The 18,406-nt window shown below is 36.3% G+C and overlaps 2 protein-coding genes and 1 long non-coding RNA gene across 3 annotated transcripts; 1 reads left to right on the forward strand and 2 right to left on the reverse strand.

The window, feature by feature from the left end:
- Positions 1-3,938: 3,938 nt before the first annotated feature.
- On the forward strand, positions 3,939-4,800 carry LOC147287003 (beta-glucosidase 18-like). Its single transcript, XM_086239232.1, has 5 exons — positions 3,939-4,094; positions 4,191-4,257; positions 4,380-4,438; positions 4,546-4,621; positions 4,757-4,800. The coding sequence occupies exons 1-5, from the start codon at positions 3,939-3,941 to the stop codon at positions 4,798-4,800; spliced, it is 402 nt and encodes a 133-aa protein (XP_086095358.1).
- A 1,466-nt stretch (positions 4,801-6,266) lies between these two features.
- Positions 6,267-10,057, reverse strand: LOC147287004 (uncharacterized). Its single transcript, XR_015122069.1, has 3 exons — positions 9,530-10,057; positions 9,330-9,393; positions 6,267-6,399 (listed from the first exon to the last, which is right to left on the reverse strand). It is a non-coding gene; the product is annotated as an uncharacterized LOC147287004 (long non-coding RNA).
- A 2,589-nt stretch (positions 10,058-12,646) lies between these two features.
- Positions 12,647-17,252, reverse strand: LOC147287005 (U-box domain-containing protein 35-like). The gene is made up of 10 exons (XM_086240868.1): positions 17,075-17,252; positions 16,906-17,009; positions 16,668-16,789; positions 16,223-16,440; positions 16,051-16,126; positions 15,333-15,651; positions 14,606-14,707; positions 14,055-14,480; positions 12,994-13,752; positions 12,647-12,781 (listed from the first exon to the last, which is right to left on the reverse strand). Exons 1-10 carry the CDS (start codon positions 17,250-17,252, stop codon positions 12,671-12,673), a joined length of 2,415 nt encoding a protein of 804 aa, XP_086096994.1. The 3' UTR covers positions 12,647-12,670.
- Between the last annotated feature and the right edge of the window lie 1,154 nt (positions 17,253-18,406).

Genomic DNA, 18,406 nt, shown 5'->3' on the forward strand with positions numbered 1-18,406 from the left:
CGCCACGAACCACGTCGTAGATACCGGTGCCATGGAAAGGGTGGCCCTACTACGGCACCGGAAAAACGCTATCTAAAATAGTTTCCATGACGTTGAACAATTGTCATCCTTCCACACCTTTTATGGCGTTTGATTCGTGTCATGTAAATGCTTTCTATGGCGTTAATTAATTGTCATTGAAAATGATTAACTTTTGATGATTTTCAGTACATGTCATCTAAAAAATTTACATGGCATGGCTTCAACGCCATTGAAAGGGTACAATTTATATGGCGTTTCAACAGTGTCATGCAAAACCTTTCCATGGCGTTATCTCAATGTCATTGAAAATGGCTAACTTTAGATGACTTTCAGTACATGTCATCTAAAGAATTTACATGGCATGGCTTCAACGCCATTGAAAGGGTACAATTTATATGGCGTTTGAGAAATGTCATGCAAAACCTTTCCATGGCGTTATCTCAATGTCATTGAAAATGGCTAACTTTAGATGACTTTCAGTAGCTGTCATCTAATTGTGTTTACATAGCATGATTCAAACGCCATTGAAAGGGTTGGGCCTACAACGACATCTGAAATATGCCATGTTAAAGCGTTTCAATGACGTTTGTTAAATGTCATGAAAGCCTTTCTATGGCATTGTTTACATTGCCATTGAAAAAGTTTAACATTAGATGACCTATATCATCTAATTCTGCCATATTTGAAATGCCATTGCTTTTGGTGACTTTAAAGGGATGCCATGAAGTGGCCAAAAAAAAAAAAAGGGATGCCATGGAATATTGGGTGTATTTGAAAAAAATAATTAATAATAATACTAATCAATTTTTATCAAATGCATGTATTATAGCAATCTAAAGCTAAACCAATAATGAAATGTCAACAAAATAAGAATTTCCAGTAAAGGCAACCAATCTAAAGCTAAACCAATCTAAAGCAATCTAATACCAAATTAGAATTTACATTAAAGGCAACCAAATTGTTCAAGGTTTTCTACCATTACAACAAAATTAAGGATAATTATATAGTAATGAAATTCTAATACATATAATGAAATGTCATTTAATAATATTGACATTGTTTCTAGCTAGTACATACACCACTAGAAACTTAAAATACTGTCTCAAAATGCACATATATATAAATCCTCAAAAGCCAACCTATTAGTGGTAATTTGAGTGAGGATGATTATGTCCAAAAAGTAGCATTGCTTGTGATGGTCATTCCTAATTCCACTCTTTGCTTCTTGATCTGCAGTGACAATGATAACAACAAGTGTGAGCAAATAGGCTTTTGGATGAAAAAAAATCATGCAAACAAGTCACTGGCCATATGTATGTATGAAAAGCTAAATATATCCCCAGTTGATATAAACTCTGATCAAACTCAAGGCAATGCTTTAATTAATCAAAGCTAGCAAATTATACAAGGATGTTGCAGAGGACAGAAATGATGAGGTTGAAATCTGCCAGCAAAATAGATAAATTTGGGACTTCCCAAGCCTACTTTCTTTTCTCAATTCTCAATCACATATAAATTTGGGACTTTGCTTCTTTGTACATATCTGCCTTGTGATGAGAAACACATCCACCTTGTCCAAACATACATTGCATGGAATATGAATAAATCAAGGAATTGAATTATTCCCCAATACCAAAATTCCCAGTTCAAAGCTAGAGTTAGGAAAAGTAAAGGAACAAAATTTATATGCTGGGTGCAAAAGAATGTATAAAATAGAATCATAACTAATAGCTGAAATATGTACATGCAATCACGATGCACATGTGGATAACCGACAATTTGAAATAAAAACATAATAATTTTTTAATGAAAAATACTGCATTTTTTTTCCTTTTTATGAAACAATATTGGGAAGGGAGAAGATAAACAACATAGAATAGCTAGTTTCTTCTTATTTTAATTTTTCGTGCTGAAGGACTAACTACTTGTTTAGCTCTTATTTTTTTGAATAAACTTTTTACCTCTTATTAAAGAACAAGAGTACTTTCACAGCAGAATCGAGAAGGTAGTTGAGCAATTATTGAATTATAGTACAGGTGCATGAACCTATATATCCACTTATTTTTTGGTACATTAACCTTTATATCGACTTTGCAATCAAGAAGAAAGGTGCACTATCAAATATCAATCAATTAGACACCCTGAATTCGTGGGATAGAATATTAATTATATGTGTTGGATGACATATTAGAACTTCCCCTAGGCTTTGTCCATATGAGAGAAGCATGAAATATGAATGAGAGAATATGATGTAAACTAATTATCCATGAGAGAACATGATGATGACTCTTAAGTTTACTGAGCAATTTGATTTATATACTAATTATAAACTAGGGCAAGATCACTTGCATTCCACGCTCTCTAAGTGCAGAAAAATTATAAAGTAAACGATTCAAAAGTTAGTTTACACACCAAATTATATTAAATAAACTCACTTAATATTTTCAAATATTAAAAAGGTCCACTTAATGATAAATAAATTCACCTTAAAAAAAAGACACTCAAATTGACCAAAAAAATGGCACCAAGTGCACATGAGGCGTTGTACAGTGACAAATTAGTCCTTTTGCCCTTAAGGCTCACAAACTTGGGACTTAAGGCTCACAAATTAATCCCCTACTTTCTTTTCTCAATTCTCAATCACATATAAATTTGGGACTTAAGGCTCAGCCCTTTTGCAGCTAATACACTAGTGATGGGCAAACTTGGAGATGAACACCAAAGTAGTCCAAGTCCTACTAAACATTACAATTTTTTTCCTTGAAAACACTTATGACTAGGGTGTGTGTGTATGTGTGTGTGTGTGTATACCCGTTTGTGGGGAATGTGCATAATTATGATTTGAGCAAAATCAGACTAGAGTACCAGACCCATCTCAAATAATAAAACTTGTATTGGTCAGAAATTAATAGTTTATTTCAATCCTTAACTCATTAGAAAACATACACACCAAAAAAAGCCATAAATTGATTCAAACACCACAATTTTGATTTCTAATTTGAGTTCTGTTTCGCTTTCGTAACTCAGATGTTCAAAAAAGGACAATCAGAATGTATTTCTAACAAATATTTCCAGTTACTCCTAGGCTTTATCTGACTTGTAAAGGAAATCCTAAGCTTAATTGAGTTTTTTAACAGGTACCCTCTATATTTTGATGCATAGGGAATCACCAAACTGAAGGTATTCATGTAATAAATGTCTATTAATTTGTTATTTTTTCCAAGCAAGAAGAATTGTCAAGAAATTTAGGAAATGCAATAACCTACATTAATAGACAGATTTTTTTTTCTCCAATATATGTCTACATGAATATATATGCTTCCCTAGCACCTTGTACAAAATGAAATATTTGGTCATGATCAAGATGCATGTTTTCCCTGATCATAAAGTCCCAGGATGATATTAAACTCTTATGGCCATTATATTTCTCCTATCCAGACAAGATATCATTTAATTAATGTTTTGTCATAACAAGCTAGGGATATATATATTTTCTAGTTGGGTTTATTTTCATAGAGCATATGAGACATTCTAAAGGACTGAAAATTAAATAACCTCACCTAAAAAATAAGGGTTTTATTTAATAATATAAAGAAAGCAGCCTGCAGTTGCCTCACAGTCACAAAAAGCACAAATTTTTGTCCTCTCCTTTTGTTTTTTGTTTTCTTCCTTTTTACTATTTAATTTGACAAAGGAATTTTCCTTTTTACTAAACTATGTAATGTAGATAATTGATTAATTTTTATCTGTTTTTTAGGTTTCACCCACGAGTCCAAGACTAAGCTACTACCTACCTGTTGTCCCAAAATGCAGTAGACCACTTGACATGCATAATTCCAGCTATACCCAAAACTAGTCAATATTATATATACACCAACTTAATATCATAAACCGCAAAACTTGAAACCAATTACAATATGAAATTCCAGCCCTGTTTCTTGTCCTGCTCTGTTATCTTCCTAATTTCCACTGCTTATTTAGCTCAAAGTCTCAAGCAAAAAGATGAAGAAGAAATTCAAAGGTCTCAGTTCCCAGATGGCTTCTTCTTTGGAGCAAGCACTTCATCTTATCAGGCACTTCTTCTTCTTCTTCCTCTTCTTCTTCTTCTTAAATTCTTTCTTTGCTGAAACTATATCAACTTAACTTTCATACAAATTCAATTTTGTAAGGTTGAAGGGGCTTATCTTGAAGATGGGAAGAGCCTAAGCAACTGGGATGTTTATAGTCACATTCCAGGTAATTCAATAACCAAATTCTAATTAATCTTAATTACTACCATTCTGCTCAGTTGGACTGCTAATTGCAAAGTACAGGTCTTAATTAACTAAATTAATGTCTACATTTATAAAATACTTCAGGAAAAATAGTGGATAATGAGACTGGAGACTTTGCAGACGACCATTACCATCGCTACTTGGTATTCATTTGATACTTATGATCTTTAATTACAATTAAAATCAGAAGACTAAATGTATACTAGATATGCTAATTACATTTAGTTTTTTGGGACTTGTGTATATATAGGAAGACATTGAGCTGATGCATTCCCTAGGGATAAATGCATACAGGTTCTCCATTTCATGGGCTAGAATTCTACCTGGTAAGTAAGTGTGTTGTTTTATATTACCTTATTAATTAATTGGTTTCTGGGTTAATCTCTTTTCTTTTTTTGTTGCTTGGTTATGTTAATCTGGGCTATTTACAACTTTAATATGATGATTTGTTGAACCAACAGATGGGATGCTCGGAAAAGTCAATCCAAGTGGGATTGGAAGCTGAATTTTATAGAAAGTTGATGACCACACCCTCAAACCTTTTCCACTTGTTAATTAGTGTCCTTAGCAACTACTTCTAAATCTACAATCACATCATTCATGTTGTACCTTAACAGCAAGAAAATTAAACATTGACAATATAAGGACATACGAGCATATCAGGATTCCTTGCATACTCTTTAGCATTTTTAATGAAGATTGTTAACCCTTCTTGGTACTCCCGACTAATGCTACAAAGAAAGAAAAAAATACATATATTACTATCCACTCTAAATAAGTCCCTAACTATCTATGGGAAAAGTTAGATATTTTAAGAAACCTGGGAAAAGTTGTCCAGCTCTTATCCATCCTTAATAAGCTTTTTTAATCTAAGAACATATGATTTACACAAATTAAAGTTTCAGACCTTAACTACATCCAGTGCAGAACATATTCAAAAGCAATCCATCTCACATCTATTTACCACAACTATGATCTAATAAAATAAGTTTCATACCTTCCTGATTGTTTTCATGTTTCACCTTTGACAGCAATGTAACCTCCCTTCGAAATTTTTCCTTGCGTTAAGACTAAACAGCTGATGTTCTGGTTGGCAGTATAATTTTTACAGCAATAAGCTTGGATTTGTACCTACAAACATAATGGAAAGCTTCAGCAGTCTTAAATCCATAACATAAAATTCCTCAATTACAACACTTGGATTTATGAATATTATATATACACACACTAATAAGAAATAAAATTATGATCCACACTCAGATTTGTACCAGATACATTAGAAGGCGAAGAACAACAAAACTGAAAGAATTAGAAACCAAAAACGAATTGAGATTTTATTTCTTATTATGTAGCTTTCCAAAATTACGGACATCATTATGTATGTCAATAATACCAACTTCTTAAAGGCGTTCTGCAGATAATGCTCTATCAAGTTTAGAGTGCTAGACAGTTCTCATATAATGATGTATAGCTTGAGCTGTTTGTCCAGTTTCTCCAAATATACTTTACTTGCTATCATTATAATGCCAAAAGCTCCATAAATGGTTACATTATCAGTACCTTAGGAAGTTAAAAGAGAAGAATTATTACTCCAAGGCAAGATTATCCCAAAACAGCATAATATTAAATACTTGCTGGCCAATTTGCAGAAGCTAACACAGGGCATTGAATACCAATTTAGGAACAGATGTACGTGTATAGTGACTGGGAGGTGTTCATTTCCTTGTGTCAAAATTTCATGTCACCTTGATAAATAGAATAAATATATTTCTTAAAACAAAAGGTTAATTTTCGTAAGGGTATTCTTCTAATCACCGAAACTAAGGGACGGAGGAACCAAAATAGTATATCATAACAGACAAGTATAAACAGTTCAAGTCCTTTACAAAAGGAGAAAAGGTTTCCCGAGATATGATGAGAAATATATATGCATATAGTTAGACAAATGCAAGTATCAGGGAATAAGTTTCATACCTTCACGATGTTTTCATGTTTCACCTTTGACAGCAATGTAACCTCCTGAAATTTTTCCTTGCGTTCAGGATAAACAGCTGATGTTCTGGTTGGCTATATAATTTTAACAGCAACAGGCTTGGATTTGTACCTAGAAACATAATGGAAAGCTTCAGCAATCTTAAATCCATAACATAAAATTCCTCAATTGTAGCACTCATATGTAGTATTTGCTTATCAATTTTTTCTTTCTTTACTTGAATTATAATCCTTGACTGTTTCTAATTTAATGGTCTTTTACATTTGGTTGTTTCAGCTTTGTTTATCTAAAATACAATCTAATCTTGTACTCGATTTTTTCAAAAATAAACCAAGTAATTTGTAGAACTGCATTGATTTGGTGGCCATGTCTCTATGAGTATAGGATAATTGCAATCATGTATCATCAATGACAAGCATGTAAATACTTTTCTCCAAATAATATGAAAAGGCCATTCTGAGACTAGGCGTCCCTCAAACCAGTCTTCTAAATAGGTTATGTCATTCTGAGACTCTAGCGTTCTTAATTTATTGCTATTCAAAGTAAATCTCATTTTTCTTTACGCCATACCCCTGGAGAGATCAGGAGATGTTAGATAACCTGCCCTTTTTCATATTGAAAACTAAGTAATTCAAACATTTCTAGTTTGAGGACTAGAGATATAGCAAGCAAAATGGAACTGAAGTACTGAACATTTCTGGTTATAAGTTACCATTTTTGTTATATGGTTCATGGCATCAGTAGCCATCAAATGGCTACTGATGCCATATGACTGATTACATTTTTTTTTTTTTCAGGTTGGTACAGGTGTAACAAATGCATTGATTAATGCACGAAAAGCTTTCGATAAATCTTTTGCTGGTGAAGCAGAGGATGTTCCCATATTATCAACTAGTGTAGCCTATGGAGTTTATATGGCAGTTTCTAGCAATCTGAGGTACAGGGGCCTTCCAAATTTAAGTATTCTATTTATTCTTTATTCTTTAGTAAAAGGCCAACAGATTCTCTTGTAAATATTGTATTTCCTGAGAGAATAGAATGCTACAAGTCTTAATGCCTCATGTTGGCATCTAATCTTCACATATTCTACAGAAAAATAAGGTGGGGGAAGAGAAAAAATAAAATACCAAACTTACGTAAGACTAGCTGCTAAATGATGTTTTTCAGAAAAATAAGGAAGCCTTGCCTATTGGACAATCACAATTAAAACTGCACCTATATTATTGAAATAATTTATCTCTCCTATGCTAACAAATGAATGAACTCCAAAATACAGAATGTTCATGTCTCACTTTGGAGCATTCACAATTGCAATTAAAACTGAACCTATATAAATGAAAGTTGTCTATGCTAACAAATGAATATCCAGAATGTACATTATGTCCCATTTCTCTCAATAACAATTATCATCAATGCTATTGCTTTTAGATGTCTTCTCGTAGAATATATATATAGACTGTAATCCCAACCATTATAACATATTGATAAAAGACCACATCCACTCACACATGAATTTGTACAACAACTTTGCATATATATGTAACAAAATAGCAGAACAAATTGTCTCAGATTCTTTAGTCCAAAGAATATACAATTTGACAAACAATAGACTGCTAATCTACTTGCTCGGCATTGAAAGACAAACACAAAGCAAAGAACATTGTTGTTGTCAAATAAGTTAGAGTTGTAAGAGAAATGTATAATTGCAGACACATTAACTCAAATAATGCACAGCTTAGTTTACACTCAGAGGTTCACCAATAATGAGAACTAGAGCTTCAAGATGAAATTGAACGTAAATGGGGCACTAAAATTGAGATTTGGCACCCAATCCCTCTTATAATAATTCTTTAAGCACATTTTTGAAGAGCCTCCATATTGTATTACTTCTATGCATTCCTTTATGTTTTCTTTAGATGATCAAAACTTTTTTAAATGTTCAAACTTTTTTTGTCAATCATTTATTTTTGTAAACTGTGCCAGTTTTTCCAGCCCAAAGGGAACAACAGTATTTTCCCAACTGATTTTATGTGTTTATTGATAGGCTCTGAGCCAAGGCTCTCAAGCAGGATTTGGTGCTGGAATACAGGGACAATATGCACCTACAATTGCAGGAGGACAACCACGACCAACTGGCATGGCTCCACAACCACTACCACTTGGAGGGGCGCATGATATGCATGGATATGCTATTGATGATGAAGAAATGTTGAAGCTCCGAGCGGAGAGAGGTGGAAGGGCAGGAGGGTGGAGTGTAGAGATTAGCAGGAAGAGGGCACTTGAAGAAGCCTTCAGTAGCATTTGGATTTGTTAGGACCATAGTTTTCTTAATGTCTGTAATGTAATGCATGGTCTTTCATGTAAGAGCATCAGCAGATATTTATTTATTTTTTAAAATTATAAAAATAAGATTTTTGAATATGAGTTTTGGTATAAGTTACCAATGAGAATCCAGATATTTATGCATCAATACAAATTATTTATTAATTCTACAATGATCTCATTTTAGAGTTCTAAAAACTAATTATGGGTTTTGGATGCTGATGCATGTTACACTCTAATTCTGGTCATTCAATGATATCAACTAAGCTTTCAAATTTAGGTCATTCAATTTGGTCAGTCAATTTAAGGGTTGAAAAAATGAAACACAGTCCAACGCAACAAGAACAGGGGTAGGTCGACCGTTATAAACTCGTAAAAAATATTCACCGACCAATAAACTTGTGAAGACATAAAATCCTAAAGGCGCGTACTTTCATCCACTGCTTCAAACTCCATTATCTCCAACTCCCACATCCAAAGGTATGCCATAATCCTCTACTAAACCCGCACTCTCTCTCTCTTATATACCTAACAGTTCTTGAACTGAAATTACACTTCTTCAGCACCGAGGCTTACAAATTCCACCAACCCCCATTAAAACCCATAAATCATCAAAACCTTCAAAAAGGTTTATCACAACAAAAACCCAGATTCCCAAAACCAATACAACTCAAAGACCAGAGCAAAACAAAGCCAAAAACTCAACCAAACAAACCAACCTTGACTTAAACGACGTCGTCGTAGATGGTCCCGCACTGCTTCTGGACGCAATATCAGGAAATGCTTCGATGCCGACATTGTTTTACAATCAGAAATCAGAAAACATTTAGAAATTAGAAATCAAATGCGTTCAGGAAAAAAAAATCCCAAATTTCAGGGATTCCAACACCATTCACCATTCACAGGTTTCAAAGCTTACCGTGAGAGTTTCAGAGAAACAGTGAAGATGAAATTGTCTGAGAAACAACTTGGCTCCTCTTCATTCTCTACAGGGTTCCAACCATTTCTTCAACATATGTGACAACGAGTGGGGCAGAGATATATTCCAGAGATAGAACACAGGAATAAGAGGCAAGCTCGCAGAGAGGATGGAGATTTAGTGTGTGGAGAAAGTGGAGATTCAGACAGAAACAATAACCCAGACACCGAGAGTGGAGGTTAGTGTGTGGCTGAGTCTGGTGGTAGGTGAGGCTCGTTTTTCCGCGAAAATTTTCTATCCCGCCCGTTGGAGGCAAATATTTTGGGCTGAAATTTTTTTTAATTCGCCAGATTTTTCATAGCGTTGAAAAAGTGTCCTAGAATTCAAGTTTATGACATTTCTATGTTGTCATGGTTTAGTCGAAGTATCCATGACGTTGGAAAAACGCCATCCCATTTTTAAATTTTTATGGCACAATATTCATGTCATTGTTTCATTATTTAATGACATTTTTATTTGATTGTCATAGTTAACGATCTATATACTGTATTCCATGGCGTTTTATTTTAAAACGCCATAATAGTGTCTTTTCATGACATTGATTTTTAAAACGCCATTAATAAAATGTCATGAAAAGTCAAATTTGTTGTAGTGTTTATCCATGAACAAAGTCTAATTTTATCCAATTTCGCCTAATTTTCATCTCATTTTGTGTACTATGATTGTGGTCTGACGGACATAAACTTGACCACGTGAAGTGAAGGCGAAAATGATATTTATACTCATGCACGTGAAGTGTGTAACCCCCTATTATTTCAATTAGATGAAAATTGAGACTTATTCTTTGAATTGGTATAAAATATATGTTATTCACGAAAAGCAATTAAAATCATATGAGTTAACGTTGAAAATAAAAGCCAAACATGGACTAAAACGTTTAATTGGCATTCCGATTATTTTGTGATAAAAATATTTACTTCCTAATTATTTATGCAACGTAGGGAGAAAGGTAGAGAGAGAATCCTCAAGATATATGTTAAACAAACCGGTACGTCTGTTTTTTTTTTAGGGCCGTTATTTGCACACCTTTTTTTTTTTTTTTGCACACCTTTTTGTTAAAAAAAAAAATCAAAAATCAAAGGAAAAGACACATCTCTCGTTCTCACACTTAAAAACCAACTCCATTTTTTTTCTTTTGCACACCCCATCAACAGACCAAAAAAAAAAACACACACACCCAGCCCCTTCATCTCCCTCACCTGACCACACCCACCCACCCACGCAGCCCTCCCGCAGCAGCCCTTTCTTCACCCGACCCACCCACCCAGCCCCTCCCTCCCTCACCCGACCACCAGAAGCAGCACCCGACCTCACCCCCAACCTCTTCCTCTCTCTCTCTTTTCTTCTCTCCTCCCTCCCTCCCTTTCTCTCTCTGCTTTCTCCTTCGTTCGGCACTAGTTTGCCGAAAATTTGAGTTTCCTTCGGCAGCCACTCACCGAACACCCACAAACCATTCGACAGGTAGCCGCCGAACATCCACAACCCATTCGGCATATATTCGCCGAACCAGCTGCGATTTTTTTGTTGGCAGTGGTGCTTCGTTGTGGTTGCAACAGGTTGAGCCGCGATATTGCAGGCGAGTTCAGAGTAGGGTGGGGCTCGAGTGCTAGCTGGAGACGATGTGCTCGGCCATTGGTGTTGCAGGCGAGCTCGGAGGAGAGAAGAAAAGAGAGAGAGGAGGAGGTTGGGGGTGGGGTGGGGTGGGGTGGGGTGCTTCTTGCGGTGGTTGGGTGAGGGAGGGAGGGAGGGGGCTGGGTGGGTGGGTGGGTCGGGTGAAGGAGGGGAGGTGGGTCGGGTGGGTCGAGGCTAGAGGGAGGGTGCGACGGGGTTGGGTGGGAGGGGGTGCGATGGGGCCGGGGCTGGGTGGAGGGGAGGGAGGAGGTCGGGCTGGGTGGAGGGGAAGGAGGTGGGCTGGGTCGGGGCTGGAAGGAGGGTGCGACGGTCATGGACTGTTTTTTCATTGTCTCTTTTATCTGGACTTATAAGTGAGTGACAATTATAATTGTTGCTAAGCAATTATAACATGACCGGTCATGGACTGTTTGTAAGTGAGTGACAATTATAATTGTTGCTAAGCAAGAATAACATGACCGGTCATGGACTGTTTTTTCATTGTCTCTTTTATCTGGACTTATCTCTAATTAGGGCATCTCAATAAATCGTGCCTCAATGACATGGAATTTTCATCTCAATAAATAAAAAACCCTAACACAGTACATACCCTTAACATCATCATGACCAGCAGCAATCCACTCCGATTTTGGGGTTGTGGGATGCTCTTTCTTCACCAGATAGAGGTAATTGAGGACCATGATATACCAAGAGCAGCTCCAACACCTCCTACAGCATCTCCTGGCGGACGTCCCTAGCTAGTATGCTAATCCATCATATATATCTTGTGTAAGATTCATAGCACAACAGTGAACAGCATTCAAGATATCATTTAGGATCCCAACATTTGTGATGTACAATTACACTTATCAAGCCAATTAATTAAGAAGAGCAACCTAGCCTAACCCAAATGTGACATTTTTCTCCGAATTCAAATGTGTTAAATATTTCTGCCTCTGTAGTATATACTAAATAGTTGTTAGTTTGATATACATTGTTGGTCTATTATTATCTTAAATTTTTTGAGTATAGTGGTTGTCTATTGTTGAGGTATATATCCAAGGAAATAAAAACCACTAAGTTTGGTATTTCAAAGGGCACTAAAATACTTTCTGGTATTTTAATGACGTCATTGTTGAAGAAAAATGATTGTAAGCTGTTTTACTGATTATTATAATTAGAAAATTTCTTTTAAAGAACTAGAGGCGTTTATGATATAATCAGACTATCCAATCCAATCCAACTAGTTCTGATCCATTTTCGCTCAATGGATTGGACATGGGATTTGGAAAGCCGATTTAAAAGAAAGTATTTAAGAAAGAGTAATTAATGATAGAGACACCAATAAAAATCTGAAAATAGTTTTAATTTCAAATAGAGCTATATACAACACTTATGTATTATTCAATAAAACCCAATTGTACAATTGATTTCTCTTCAAGAAGATTGAAATTAAAGCTGATTTGGGTTTTATTCTGCATCCGAGAACAATCTTCTTCCTGTATGAGATGATGTAGTACTTGAATGACTCATTGAGCTATCATATCCAGAATGTGGTAGATTGTGGTCACTCATCACATCCTACAAATAAACAAACAAAAAAAATTAACACCAAAAACCAATAATATTGTGAAGCTTGCAGAGGTACGTAATATAAGTTGCAGGGTTATCAAGTAGTACTTAAATTGAAGTCTAGCATTCATTTTTTTATATTTTTTGGTATGTTTTGGTCTACCATTTTCCCCTAAAAGAATGATTAATTTATGCAGTTACTTCAAGGCAGTGCGACTAACATGTCTTGTGGAAATCATGCCTGGTCCTGGTGCGAATACTTCACCACCCCCAAACATGTGAGAATGCATGCTATCGTTGGCGATTACTCTCAATCTCTCAAGCTCAGGTAGCACAACATTGCCAAGATCCGGTCTGTCTCTTCGCCTCATTTCAGCACACTGTAAGGCCAGGTTGGCAAACTTCAAGGCTTCCTCTACTGGCCAGTCAGGAACAGCCGGGTCAAGTACCTTGGCGAAGGTCCCTGTGTCAATAGCATCCCCAACAAGATGTGTCAAACCCATTGGTGGCTTGGCTGTTATTAGTTGTAGAAACAGGACCCCAAGTGAGTAGACATCAGATTTTGTTCCAAGCATGCCGGTCTGCTGATACTCTGGGTCGATATAACAGAATGTTCCCGCTGCTGATGTCATGTGATACTGAGTGACAGCATTGGCTACTGATGGAGGGACAAGTCTGGCCAAGCCTACATCACTAATCTTGCTCACATAGTTATGGTCTAGCAAAATGTTGGCGGGTTTTAGGTCACGGTGTACAAGGGGTTCTGGCTTGGTTTGATGAAGGAACAAAAGCCCGGTGGCAATCTCTGCAGCAATTCGGAACCTTAACTGCCAAGGAATAACTGGGGTGTTACCTTTCCGGAAGAGACGATCTTCTAAGCTCCCATTAGCCATGTACTCATAAACCAGACATCCATACTCTGGACATGCTCCTAGAAGTAGAACCATGTTTGGATGTCGAATGCAGCTCAGTACTTCAATCTGCATAATAATAAAGAGTAGTCAGATATATCTACAAAAATAATATGATCAATAAAACTTTTTAGAAAGATACAAGTACATCACTGTTGAGATTAAGAAATAGCATTACTGCTTGCAACAATGTGAAAGTTCAGTCTTCAGTTCATTTCAAGATCAGATGCAAGATGGGAATGGTTTAATAAATATGAGTATATATTTCCCTTGGTTATGTTATTTATGTGCTAAAGATCTGTCTAAATAAATGTTGTATATATTTCAGAAAACGGTTGTTAAAAAATTTGATTATGTGCAAAGTCACAAACCTCTTGCTTGAACTGGGACTTTCCTTGAGCTGCATCCGGACGCAGAACTTTTATTGCCACTAGTGTGTGGTCCAGTTCACCTCTATATACTGGTCCATAGCCTCCTTCCCCAATCTTGAGACTTCCTGAAAAATCATGTGTAGCTGCTTCAATCTCCTCAATTGTGTATTTCCTGTACCTGAGGTCGTATGTCCTTTCTTCTTGTGCCTTCTTCCTCTCTTCAGCTTCTTTAAGGGCTAGCATTTCTGCACACCTCCTTTTTTCTGCTTCCAGTTCAGCAATCCTTTGAGCTGCTTCTGCTGCCTCCATGGCAGCCTTGCATTTCGTTTTCTCCCTCTGTATAATTGCCAATGCAGCTTCCTCACCTAGTCGCGCGTCCTCTAATCTCATTTCCTCTTCCAGTTTCCATCTGTTAACTTCTTTTTCCTGTGTTAATTAATATGTCATGAGAATTTGTGCTTGAATGTTTTTTTTTTTTTTCTAAAACCAAGATTTCTATTTCATTACAATGAATTATCTCTCTGTGCTCAAATAACGTTTTGCATCAATACCTTATGTTTTGCTGAGATTGCCTCCTTGCAGGCAGTATTGTACAGGTCCCTTGTTTGCTTGAGCTCTAGCCTGAGCCTCCGCATCTCAGCTTCCGCATCATCCTATTATTTTCAGGGCAAATTAAGCATCAATTCTCTGAACTATCTCTGCATTTATGTATGTTTTTGTAATGAATGCATGTGTGTATGCATCATGACATGAAAATCACTCAAAAGTCAAAACTAATGGTATTGATTCGTCAATTGAGATATATTAGTTATTGAAGGAACAATACAGGAACATCTACACTGGCTCCTGACTCAAAGAATTTCTGGTATATCATAGCTTCTAACTGTTAAACAACCAATCGACCCCAAAAATTTAAGTTGCTAGAGAATGAGCCAACAATATATAAAAGCCTCATCCTGCATGTGGGGAGGCAGAGAACGGCAGATAGAGAGAAGCACATGCAGAGGGATGGCCCCACCCTACACCTTGAAAACCAACAAGAAGTGGGGATTGGGGATTGAAGGTTTTGAACTCATGACCTCCCTCAAACAAGACTCTAATACCATGCATGTTAGACAACCACTAAACCTCAAAATTAAAACTTAAGCTGATAGGGAACGGACCAACAATGTATACGAACCTAACACTGACAGCAAGCTTATAGTTGGAGGCATGCTCTATTGCTTGTACATTGGTGGTGCTTTGAAGTTTACTATGCTGGAAAATTGCATATCTTACATTGTTTTGTGATGACCATGAGTGTCCACTTCCAAATGAGGATGATGAGAATTCACATATTGGAGGGCTCATGTCAATAAACTTGGTTCCAGAGTAAGATGAGGTAGAGCTTCTGCTTTCCAACTCCGAGTTGATCGAATGCCGAGGGGTCATTCCTGATGCCACACTATCATAGAAAGAAGGAAACATGCGATCCCTGCCTGGTGTTCCACAACTCACATATGATATATCACTCTCCGACGAGAGCTCATATGATTTGTTCATTGTAGGTCTCCCTGATCTTGCAAATGGTGACCTGCATGTATCATTTTTATCAGGTCACTCCTCTCATTAATTTGTTGTATTCATACATTCTCTTTTTCAGCATTAGTTGTAGCTCTAGGCTTTTAATTTAAACTTCATCTGGGTTAGCTTTGCACAGCAATGCAGATTGTGCTGGACTAATTGTTAATGACAAGGAATGGGAGAATGAAAGAGACTACTAGAAATACCAAGGTTAAATTTAGAGTTTTCACTCAAACAAGAGGGGAAGGAATAAGAAGACATTGATCATTTAAGTAATGCTAAGGGAGCTCAATTTTAGACTACATATTTAATAGAGATAGGACCTACGTGGCCACGTATATAAGTGGGTTCACCTCATGTAATGGGGCGGTCCACAACGTGGTCTAAAAAGGTGGTAAAAATAGTTTTATTAAATCATTCAATTAAGGCTTACTTGATTAGCATGTCCTCTAGTTGGCCATGGTGTGGATGGTGTGGGTGGTGGTGTGGGTGGTGTGGACTCTCTGGTGCTGCATAAATCAAAGAAACTTGAGTGAGTAATGAGAAAAATTAATATGCATACAAAGCATGAGTCTAGAATTAATTACAGAAATTAACAACTTAACCTCTGAAAAGCTGGTTGCGCATGATTTGTGCATCGTAGTTTGGATGATCAGAAACGTTGCTGTATTGGTGCTGCATTAATAGATTCTGTGACGGAGATTTCGGGGGAAGACCAGTAGCATTTCGCAAGTGTGAGATCTTTCCTTTGCCAATGACATACACGGTGCAAAATTCCGGTGCCTTTTTAGACACGGCGCTTGGAACGTCTGTGGTCATGAACCTTTGTGACACAAGATCGATGTAAATTGTAATTAGCATACACGTGAACTAAAGAGCTACAAATGTATTAAGGCATGACACTAATTTTTTCATTGCAAAGGTTAGATATTTTGAGAGTATATATATATCCCATTATCAGAAATGTAAACTCTTTGTGTTACAATAGTCTTGAGCCTCTTCACCCAATCTCAAATAGACAAGAAATCATAAGTAATGAATTATATATACCTTAAAATGCCATTTTTTGATGGGCTACCAAGTACCAAAACCTCAATTGAATTATTTTGGACATAGTTGATGAGTGCTCTTGGAATATCATTATCCTCCACTATGACTTCATGGCATTTTATCTGCAGCAAAGATGAATGATCAAATCACAAGGAGAAGGAAGGAAATTTTTGTGTGAAGCAAAATGGATGATGCATATGCAAATCAAGAAGCATATAGATGATGATGATGAACTCACAGCCTTTTTGGAGCAAAAGCCGCGGAATGGAAGAAACAACTCTTTGGCTTGAGGGTCATTTGGGTTTCTGTGCACTTTTCCAACCTCCTCTGCCCCTTCTCCAGCTGCAACATAAAATTAATGAGGAAAACAGTGGAAATTAAAATGAGAGAGAGAGAGAGAGAGTTACTTTGGTGATGATGATGATGATGAGATGTTATATGTTTAACATGGAGCAATGTGACTCCTTGTCCCCTGCTGAGAAGATAGTCAAGAGCCCATTTGATAGCATGTTGGCTTCCTTTGTCCTTGTCTATTGCCACAGCCACTGCCTCTTCATGCTTTGCTCCTTTCCCTCTAATCCCCATTTTCTCTATTAATTAATTTCCAGCTCTATGAATTTGCTAGTAATTGATAGCTAAAAACTCTCCATGGAGATGTCTCTCTGCAAAGTTCAGAAACCCTCTTATGATTTCCTTGGAAGAGCTTCTGTTTGGGACATAATATATATTTTGTTTTTCTAGGACAACTGGGAATGCATTGGCACAAAAAATGTGCTATAGGTACTCTCAAAAACCAATTTACCTCCACTACTCTTAGTTTGTTTTTCTCTTCTAGATGCCGGGATAAGAAAGTTTGTTAGTCGGTTAACATAAGACTAGTATGTCTCTCGTATGCGATGCATGTGTAATATGGGACTCAAGTTACAACTCAAGTTATATTAGGTCGAGAGAAAGTAGTTATGTTAGATGGAAGTGAGATAATTTGTAATTACTATATAACCTTAATTTTTAACAATTTTTTCTGTAATAATTAGGACATAATTAAGATTTCCTTATGCAAAGATTTGGAAAGGCTCTCTTTTCTTAATAATAGTATAGATAAGAAGTTAAGAGCAGACTTGGTTAGTTTTTTTTTTTTTTTGGTTAAGAGCAGAGTTGGTTAATTTGTTTTGTTAACATACAACTGTGTCCAGAGGGAACAACCTACTATTCCCAAACTCCTTAATTATCTTTTGTATATTTCTCTATATTAACCTTGTTCCGTTATACCACGTGGTAATATAACGGTTATGTATAATAATTTTCGGTTTTGTTGAGAAGAAAGTATCTAAGAGTATTGATCTTCACCCCTAAGGTATCTCTATCTTTATTGTGTAGTTTTAAGATAATATATTCTTAAAATGTTCCTTCTCCAAAAATTATGAACTCCAACCATATTTGACCAAAAGGGCCAAAAAAAAGGTAACTTGTACCTCTTTTTGTGACAATCATCGAAAAATGAAATCCAAATATTCAGGAATTTTTGCTGCTGACCATGGAGGCAATGCCTCCAATGACGAGGAGTTCGTGCAATTTCCAATAGAAATTATTTTAAGTGCTCAAATAAATAAGTAAATGAGAACCACTAAGTGTAGTATGTCAATAAGCACCAATGCAGTCATCTATTTTGTGGTATTTTAATGGCAATAAGAGCCTTCAATGCATCTATTTCGTCAATGCTCCTGTTAAAAATAGTGGTT

Source organism: Dryas octopetala, chromosome 4, assembly GCF_963921425.1.
Source record: "Dryas octopetala chromosome 4, drDryOcto1.1, whole genome shotgun sequence".
In the NCBI taxonomy this organism is placed as follows: domain Eukaryota; kingdom Viridiplantae; phylum Streptophyta; class Magnoliopsida; order Rosales; family Rosaceae; genus Dryas; species Dryas octopetala.